This window comes from Chiloscyllium plagiosum, chromosome 37 (genome assembly GCF_004010195.1).
Source record: "Chiloscyllium plagiosum isolate BGI_BamShark_2017 chromosome 37, ASM401019v2, whole genome shotgun sequence".
NCBI classification, from domain to species: Eukaryota; Metazoa; Chordata; class Chondrichthyes; order Orectolobiformes; family Hemiscylliidae; genus Chiloscyllium; species Chiloscyllium plagiosum.
The window spans coordinates 1,230,803-1,241,065 of NC_057746.1; the positions used below are offsets into that span (position 1 = coordinate 1,230,803).

General features: G+C 42.5%; 1 protein-coding gene across 1 annotated transcript; it reads right to left on the reverse strand.

The window, feature by feature from the left end:
• Positions 1 to 6,210: 6,210 nt before the first annotated feature.
• LOC122541276 (H-2 class II histocompatibility antigen, E-S beta chain-like) lies at positions 6,211 to 9,321 on the reverse strand (the record flags this gene model as incomplete). The annotated part of the gene is given in 3 exon segments (XM_043677896.1): positions 6,211 to 6,797; positions 8,577 to 8,606; positions 9,205 to 9,321. Coding segments are annotated over 3 exon segments (173 nt in total), but the record flags the coding sequence as incomplete, so codon positions are not given.
• Between the last annotated feature and the right edge of the window lie 942 nt (positions 9,322 to 10,263).

Below are 10,263 nucleotides of genomic sequence, written 5' to 3' on the forward strand. Positions count from 1 at the left end.
TTCCTCACCTCTGCTTTAAATATGTGAACCTTTATTCTGAAAGGGAACAACCTCTCCACATCTACCCTGTCACGTCCTATATGTTTAATAAGATCGGCTCTCATTCCTTTATATTCCAATTCTCCTCATAAGACAGTCCCTGCCTACCCTAGTACCAGCCCAATGCCTTGCCTGGACGGTGATTAACGCTTTTATGCCTTTCCTTAGATAAGGGAACCAAAACTGTTCACAGTACTTCAGCTGTTGTCTGACTACTGTATATTTTTAGCAAAATCTCCCTACTTTTACATTCCATTTCCTTTGAAAGAAACGTCAATCTTCACAACTGTCTCTACCCTACTTCCTTCTATCTATTCCTACAAGAAAACTTATTCCAAATTACTCACATAAACCCTTACGAACTCCCAACTCCCCAGTCTTTACTTTCCATTAGTCATAACATTTTTCTAACAGTAGTTCTGTCTCATTGAAATTGACAAGGTAAATGCTAAGAGGATATTTCTCCTCTTGGGAGAGTCTAGGACCAGAGGCCATAATCTCAGTATAAAGGATGTTAATTTAAGACAGAGATGAGAGGAACTTCTCCCCTCAGAGGGTCATGTGTCTTTGGAACTCCCTTCCACAGAGAGCTATGGGTGCAGTATCCTTGTGGATATTTTAGTCTGAAATAGATTCTAGATTAGTCAGGGAATTGAGGGTATGGGTAAAGGGCTGGAAAATGGATGTGTGGCATGTAGGATCAGCCATTGTCCTATTGAATGGTGGAACAGGCTTAAGGGGCGAAATGGCTGATTCCTGTTCCTATTTCTTATGGTTTTATGGTCTTATGTCTTCTTTAAGTAACTCTAGCTCCAGTAAAACCTTTCCTTCTTTCCTATCAGGGAACAATATGGTTATGATTTGTGTTCACTGAAGTCGAAGACCACAGATTTGAGTGTTTCTGGTGCACAACGAGATCTGTTTTTTGACCATTTCTACTACTGTTGGGTTCATTCCCTTCAACCTAAACTGCAAATCATTTCTGGATTGTTTTGAGAACAAGAATAAGCTCTCAATCGTTTCTCCGCTATCTCATGAAACCTGTTCCCTCACCTCCAACGATAACAGTAAGGAGCTAAGTATAAAGCCTAAAGAATGACAGATGCTGGAAATCTCAACAAATACAGAACGCTGGAAAAACTCAGCAGGTCTGGCAGCACCTGTGGAAGGAAAGCAGAGTTCACATTTTGGGTCTAATGACATGTCTTCAGAACTGAAGTGTAAGGTACTTATGGATTCTCTATCAATACTGCCTCTGCCACTTCCCACCTGCCCTCTGACCTACCAGCTAATGCCCCTCCCCCACCTCCGTATGTAGACTTCTATAGACACTCTCCTATTTGCTCTAAACTTTTGTCCAAGTTTATCTTATCCATGAGATCCAATTTTTGTTCGTGTGATCCCATTCCATTAAACTGCTGACCATATGAGTTCCTTTCCTAGCACCATATCAACTAATATTCTCCTCCCTTAAAGTGCTGCTGTTATTATCCTCCTAGTAACAAAACCAGTGCCCCATAATCACACCTCTTTCTCTTTCAAATTGCTCAATGTGTTGTAATTTCCCAAATTCAGGTCCACCATTTCTCCAATTCCACTTCTGCCCTGCCACAATACTGAAATGACCCACATCCTCTGTGACTGGGCTGCAATATTGCACATTATCGCCTTTATCACAGATAATTGAACAGTCCTGCTCCAACACTTCTTATCTGATCACCAGCTCAGAGTGTGCTCTCACTTGGTTCACTCTTGCCTGTCTGGTCACAGACCCAGTCTGATCTGTAGCACATTGTTACTGACCTATATTCACTGAGAACCCCTAAAGAACCTGTCTTTTATTGTCTCTCCAAACTTTATCTTTGAGCATGGAATTAGTTTCAACAAACATAAATCTATCTCTGACATCTCTCTTGATCCATTACTGCTGATTCATTTATTAGACGGTTTCTCCAACAAACATTTCTGGATCAGTAACAATTTCCTCCTGTTACATATTGGAAAGATCAAAGATATTGATTCTTGGTCTTGAGCACAATTCCTGGACTTGTCACCAATTTTGTTCCCTTCCCTGACTATGGTCTCAGGTTGTTTGTGGCCTTGTGACGAGCATCTGGGTGACTCAGTTGTTTGTACGTTTACATTAAAGTTTGATTCCAGAAGATCAGTAAAAAAGACACACCAGTGGAGTGGTGAAGGAGGTAAAGGATCTGCCTTCTGGATGAGATTTTAACGTCTGACCCCAAGTGCTCAACCAAGTGAATGTAAAGATTCCTGATGCACTACCTCAAAAATAAACAGCAAATGTAATTCTCGGTGTTATCCTTGGTCAATATTTATCTCTCTATCAAGGTGAAACAAAGCACTATCAGGCCATGCTCACATTGCTATTTGTGGGAGTTTGCCAAGTGCAAATTGGTTTCAGGGTTTCCTACAACGTAAGTGACACATTTCAAAACTCTCCTTCGGTTATAAAGCCTTTTGAGAAGTCTGATGGTGATAAGAAACACAAAATATTGGAAAGAATGAGATTTATAAAGACTGGCTGCATCTAACTAAGTTAAAAATCACACAACATCAGGTTATAGTCCAGCAGGTTTATTTGGAAGCACTAGCTTTCGGTGCGCTGCTCCTTCATCAGGTGGTTGTGGCGAATAAGATTGTAAGACACAGAATTTATAGCAAAAGATTACAGAGTGATTTAACTGAAATTATATATTGAAAAAGACCTGGATTGTTTGCTAAGTCTCTCACCTTTCAGAATGACCAAGTTGGTTTCAGTTCTTTCATATGTAAATCGCAAAACTTTTTAAAAAAAAGTTACATTCCTAAGTGAACTTTAACAATTGGTGTCATGTTGATCCAGATAATGCATTGAAGGTGTGAGGTGCCCTGTGTGAGACTGTCTGTGCCACAATGGTCAGACTGATTCTCATCTAAAAAACAGCAAACTAAAATTAATTCCGCAAGTACAAATTCACCCCAAAAACATATGTGTATGTATGCACGTGTGTGTACGTGTGCAAGTGAGTGTAAAGGGGTTTAAGTCTGTGAGAGGGTGCGTGTGCGCATGGGAGTGTGGGAGTGTACATGTGAGCATATGAAAGAGAACTTGTGTATGAGAAGAGGGTCTGTGAGAGTTATGGATCTGTAGGAGTGTGTGTGTCTGTCGAAGTGTATGTCTGCAGGAGTATCTGTGTGTAGTGCAGTTAGGTGACCTATAGTGTGGCATGAACCCAAAATCCCATTTGAGATCATTCCCATGGGTAACAAACGTGGCTATCAGCCTCTGCTCGGACCCTTTTCGTTGTTGCCTGTCCCAAAGTCTGCCTTGGAGGATGGTCACCCAAAGGTCTGAGTTCGAATGTCCCGGAATGCTGATGCGTTCTGACTGGGAGGGAACACTTCTGTTTGTCGATTGTTGTGTAGTGTCCATTCATCTGTTGCTGTAGCCTCTGCTCGGTCTCACCAATGTACCATCCCTCAGGGCATCCTTGCCTGCAACGTATGAGATAGACGACATTGGCTGAGTCAGACGAGTACGTGCCACGTACAAGGTGGGAAGGTGTCCCCACTGATGGTATCAGTGTCCAAGTCAAGACTGCATATAACTAACAATACTTAACTCATCTGCCACTGAAACCCTCATTTGTGCTTTCATCAGATTGGAGTATTTCACTGCTCTCCATCCTCCACCCTCAAAATCTCAGTTCATCCAAAATATAGCTGTCCTGAGGAACCTTCCCAACAACTTCTGTTCCTGTCCCTTATTTCTGGCACTTTCCAATAATGCATTCTTGTTCTCCTATTTCTTACCTCTATAGAGAGCTTACCTGCAGACGTAGGTCTCTGACAACAGACTATGCTGAGCACCCATACCAAGGGTGAAACTCAAAGACAATTAAGAGCAGGAAAGGGCTATTTGCAATTTGCAATCTGCTCTGCCATTCAGTATGACCACGTACAATCTGATTGTGGCTTTAACTCCACTTTTCTCACTCAGTTCTCTTTCTCTCAGGTTCAAATGACCCCGCCCCATTGCTGGCTCAGAGAGAATTACAAAAAGCAACAGCTCTTCTAAACTCCAGAATACAGATCTAATCTGCTCAAACTTTCCTCAAAGGACAACTGCTTCAAAAAAAGAGTTCATACCCCATTAAGACGAGGTGGAGTCTCACCATTATCTTGTACAATTGTATCAAGACATCCTTATAATTACATTCCATCCTCTTTATAATTAAGGCCATCAGTGTACACCTTCCTAATTAGCCACTACCTGTTGTTTTTGACTCATGTACCAGGATCCCCATGTGTTAGAGTTCTGTAATCTTGCTCTAACAATATCCTGCCTTTCCATTCTCCTTGTCAAAGCAGACCCCTCATTGTACTCCATCAGCCAGCTGATAGCTCCCTCACTCACTGAATCTCTGTATTCCTTTGTAGGCTATTTGTATCCCATCATCTTTGCATTGCATTGTAGTGACACTTGCTGACAGTTAGTTCCTTTAACCAGTAAGTTGATAGGACCAGTACTGGGCTATTGCCACTAAGCTAACTTATCAAGGGGGTAGATCCAGTGAGAATAAAGTATAAAGAATTGAGGAGGCAGGGAGAACGCAGCCAGTCCTTGATGGAACCCAATAGTAAGAAAGGGTAACCAACTAGGGTATACAGCTGAAGGATGTTGTAGGACATTGGGAAGAGGCTTTGGAGAGAGACAAGAACTCTAAAAATCAAACTGCATGAGGTTGGGGGAAGAAAAATAGAATGATCAGAAAGACAAGGCAACATTTTGTATTTAATCTTCAAAAATCTCCCTAGCTACATATTTGACCAGCCATCAAGTCAAAGTAGGTTTAAGGAGTAAAACAGAGATATAGCTTTAAAGGAGGCAACTTGAACTCAGACCAGCACAGCTAAAGCAGTGACCAACCAAAAATTGGTGATTGACGAGGGGTCAGAATCAGAGATAAAGATCTAAGCAAGCCATCAGAAATTTGGGAGGGGGGGGGGGGAGAAGAAAAAAAAAAGAGTAACGTGCTTCAATTTTAATAAGACAAGCATCTTAGTACTAAAAAAAAAACAAGGTTCTTCCAGAACAGAGAATAGAGATAGCAGTGGGATTCAAAGACCATGGATTCAGTATTGTCAGTGTTTAATTGGAAGAGATTTCTGTTCATCCATAGATTTGACAGCCAGGAACAGAGGAGTGACATTGAATTAGAATTGTGCTGCCAGTGTGCATGTAGAAAATTGTAGGTCAATGATATAGAATGCCTGACTACAATAAGCATCCTGGTTGTATTTACAGAGAGATGGACATGTTACTTGAAGTGTTATTCAGTAACTTCTTAGTCATACAGACTGGAACAAGCCGGTCAGATTTTTATTGAGTGCTCTTCCAATAGAAGTTTCTTCACCTGAAATTACCTGGAGAGTTGCATACATGAATTGAATGTTTAAGTACTGAAAACAAACAGGGATGGTTATTTTAACTGACAGGGCAACTTCAACTATCTGAACGACATGGGCAGCAAGTATTCTGTTTAGATAATTGAATGCTCAGATAACAGATTACCCAAGCATCAGGACCTTGAGATCTTGTTTGGATACAGATTTTCTGGTATATTGCTGGTGTCAGTCTGAGCAGACAGCTCTCTGGTTAGTTCGAGGCAGAGGCATCATTATTTAAACGATGCTTCACTCTGCACAGGATTTCTTACTTTTGACTGCGATGCCTTGATTTGTGCTTGTAATAAAATGGTATTAAAAAGAGCTGGAATTTGGGCAACTGTATCTTAATTGCAGGGTTAATGATTGCAATCCGAAAGGAAGACTCTAAAGCCCTTTCCAACAGGAGATACTCCACTTCAATCCAGCTGCTGTGGATTTGTACCGAATCCATACTTGGCCCAAATTAAGGAAGCAGTTTGGTAAATGTTAAATTAGTCAAGGTTACACACACAGGCAAGTGATCAATATTGCTTGACGTGTTTGGACCTGCCTTGCACAGAGTCAGTGGCTGACAGTCTCCACCCTGGGATAGCTCAGCTTTACCATGGGTAAATCCACATGAAGGGCACATTCCACAAACTGGACTCAGTCCACCAAAATTCAATACAGAAAGCCTGATTTTTGCACATTGTTTTGATAGAAAAATACAGAGCCTGATTTACAGCCCCAAAGTTTATTAATCAGTAGTTGAAGCTTTTCATTGAGTGCTGAGTGACAGTAAAGGACAAACAGCAGCAAATCCAAGTACAAATGGTCTTAGTTTCAATATAACAGATGCAATCAGTTTGATAAAGTCCATGTAAAGGATATTAAAATCAATTCTTTCGTTAAAATGGTTTAGATACAAAATAGATCATTTTTCAAGTAAATAAAGGAGATTTCAGAACATTTACAACAAGGCTGTATGAACAGAAAAGTTAGAGAGCCTACCTACATCCAAGCACTGACCCCAGTATCTCACCTGTCAGGGTGGGGATGGTGTGCAGAGGGAGTTAATCAGTGTGTGACATTAGACATCTGTTTTACATGTCATTTTAACATGATTAGAAAAGTTACAGTGTACAAGTCTCATACATTGCATGACATTAACCACAAGCAATCAAAAGTCAAGGTGAAGCAGCCTATGTATGGTGAGCTGTGGTCACATTGGAAATTTCGAAGCATTTTAGAGCTGTTTAATCCACTATGTCACTTCACTCTCTCAGGTCACATCCACAGTTAACTTGCAGCTGTACTCATCAAACCTGGAATAGAGAATTCAAGTTAGAAAGCACAGGACCCACTTACGTGCACACAGCAAATAGAAATTACTGAAGACCACAGGCAATGTGCAAACCTCTGACAGACAGCAGTGCCAAGGATGGTTAGTCTGTGGAACTCATTGCTGCAAGTGGCTATGGAAGATTAGATTAGATTACATTACAGTGTGGAAACAGGCCCTTCAGCCCAACAAGCCCACACTGACCCGCCGAAGCGCAACCCACCCATAACCCTACATTTATCCCTTACCTAACACTACGGGCAATTTAGCATGGCCAATTCACCTGACCTGCACATCTTTGGACTGTGGGAGGAAACCGGAGCACCCGGAGGAAACCCACACAGACAGGGGGAGAACGTGCAAACTCCACACAGTCAGTCAGTCGCCTGAGGCGGGAATTGAACCCGGGTCTCAGGCACTGTGAGGCAGCAGTGCTAACCACTGTGCCACCGTGCTGCCCTGTCATTGGGTGTATTTAAGACGGGATAGCTAGGTTCTGATTGGTGAGGGGATCAGGGGTTACAGGGAGAAGGCAGGAGGATGGCGTTGAGAAGCAAATCAGCCACAATCGAATAGTGGAGCAGATTTGATGGGCTGAATGGCCTGACTTTGTCCCCACGGTCTCTGGAACTGTGCATTACACTGACAGTAGACCTTTACAGTTGTGTAATGGATAGTAGCTTACAATTCCAGAGATTTCCAAAAGTCACAGTAATCACTAACTCAAACATCACCATTCTTCTTTCACTGTTGCTGGGTGAAATATCTGGAGTTCCCTCCTTAACAGTGTTCCTACACCAAAGGAACTGCATCAATTCAACTGCAGCCACCCACCATCTTCTCCAGGGTAATCAGGAAGCAGCCTGCAAAACCCATATCCCTGAATAAACTAAAAATACAAGGTTGGCAATAAAGATGGAATCAGGAGTCACATGTGGTAGAAGGAAAACCCAGACAGATCTCATGACAGGAATGCTCCTACTCATACAGCTAACAGATCAGTCTGAGACAGGTTAGGGTCCCAGGGTGGTTCAGGTTTGACAAAGAATCCCCATAGTGTCCAGAGATTACCCGTTTCATTGCTCGGTCATTACAGACAGGAGGGGTAGTTTGGGCACTGTTTCACCTCTAGGAAGGGTTCAAGTTACACTGCAACCAGCAAAATCTGATGTGAAGTGGGTTTGGGGGCAGCCTCAATACGATTTATGGAGGTGGTTTTACAGTTTAACCCAGGATGTACCTGTCTGGGAGTAGGCAGGAATGCAGTATTGTGGCCATCATCAGGTTGCCATTTAATAAGGCTGAGTTGGATTAAGTGTTTAATAGCCTATGCCTGTTCCTAATTCACATTGACAGCTTTCATAGCTAGAATTACACCAGAATTAGATTAGATTACTTAGTGTGGAAACAGGCCCTTTGGCCCAACAAGTCCACACCAACCTGCCGAAGTGCAACCCACCCATACCCCTACATTACCTCTTACCTAAGACTACGGACAATTTAGCATGGCCAATTCACCTGACCTGCACATCTTTGGACTGTGGGAGGAAACCGGAGCACCCGGAGGAAACCCGCGCAGACATGGGGAAAATGTGCAAACTCCACACAGTCAGTCGCCTGAGTCGGGAATTGAACCCGGGTCTCTGTCGCTGTGAGGCAGCAATGCTAACCACTGTGCCACCGTGCAGCTATTGGTCAGAACTGGCACCTTGTTTGAAAGTATTCCTCCTTTCATCACATCCAAAATAGCTGGTATACTTACGTGGACCGTGATTGCTGGAGTCCAGAATAGCTGGAAGAGAAAGGAAACAAGGTTAGTCTGTCTCCAATCAGGATGGTTATGGGTTCAAGTCTCACTGCTGTTACTCTTGCATTTTGGCAGCTCAATGTTTTATTGTTCTTCATTCCCTATTCGAGATGCTGTCAGAATCTCTCAGTTACAAGATTTCAGTATTCATTATAAGCCTTTCACTGTCTGGTTACACTGCAAACTAATATCAATCTAATCTTTACACTTCAGCTCTTGAAGGATAATTTGGAAATTTCACTGATATTCCAATGATATAGAGCAGGATTTATTGACCTCTTCCTCTTCGAAGAAATTCTCTGCTCCATGCCTTCTACACTACTTTGCAGCTAAATGTTTCTAGTCATGGGCAGTTTTTTTCTTACATTGGCAGTCAGCTAGCTTGGCTGTCAGTGCAATGAAAGTTGGTAATAACTCAATTTGATGAATAAACCAAGGTCATTAGCTCAGAAGACTTTATCATTTGGATGGTCCCAGCCAGCTTGTATTTTCAGTCCAGTGTAATATGAACACAGCTTAGACAGCCCAGGGGGACACCTCCAGCCCCATGGCCCCAGGGTAGGAGTATCGCCTAGAAGCTCACCTTTAGCATTCTTCAGCCTCATTATCACTCCAGCCAGCAAGATGATCAGTCCAATCACAAAGAACAGGGCTCCGACAGCAATCTTGGGATGTGCCGATTCAGGAATACTCCGGACTTCTGTTCAAGTCAAAACAAATGGTGTCATAAGCTTCATATTGACAATCACATCAGGGAGCTACCTTCTGGTTTAGATCCTTGTTCAAATGAAATAGGAACATGATTTAGGAGCTGAGTAGGCCATTTGGCCCTTCAAGCCTGCTTTACCATTTGCAACAGTCATGGTTGATCAGATTGCAGCTGAACTGCACTGTCCCCACCCTGGTCCTACAATCTCAGTAGTGTAACTGTCTGAATAAATTTAATGACAGCTTCCACTATTTTATGGAAAGGAATTTCACAATCTAACCACTAACAAAAGAATTCTCCTCAACTTGGCCTTTAAAAGGGAAATCAGGTTTTTAAACTGCAATCCCCTAATTCTAGTCTCTCCTACAAAAGGAATCCTCCCAGCACCTATCCTATGCAATCCCAAGATCTTCTAAACATTAAATGAGTTAAGGTCTAACCTGTACAGACTTTAAGATCAGCCTTTTATCCAGGGAAAGGAGAGAGAACCTTCTGAATAGCTGCCAACACAATCATGCACCTCACTGTCAGAGTCCTACAGCATGGAGACAGGCCCTTTGGTCCATGCCAACCAAAAAGTGTCCACCCATCCTAACCCCTGTATCCTGCGCTTGGTCCATATCCTTCTAAACCTTTCCTATCCATGTATTGTCCAAATGCCTTTTAAATGTTGTTAATGTACCCACCTCAACCACGTCCGCTGGCAGCTCATTCCATAGGTGTACCACCCTCTGGTACAAAATGTTGCCCCTTAGGTTCCCTTTTACTCTTTCCCCTCTAACTTTAAACTGATGCCCTCTAGTTCTCAATTCCCAACCCTGGGGAAAAAAATTCACCCTATCCATGCCTCATGATCTTATACACTTCTGTAAGATTCCTCTTTGGTCTCCTACGCTCGAAAGAGAAAAGTCCTACCTTGTCCCAACCACTCCT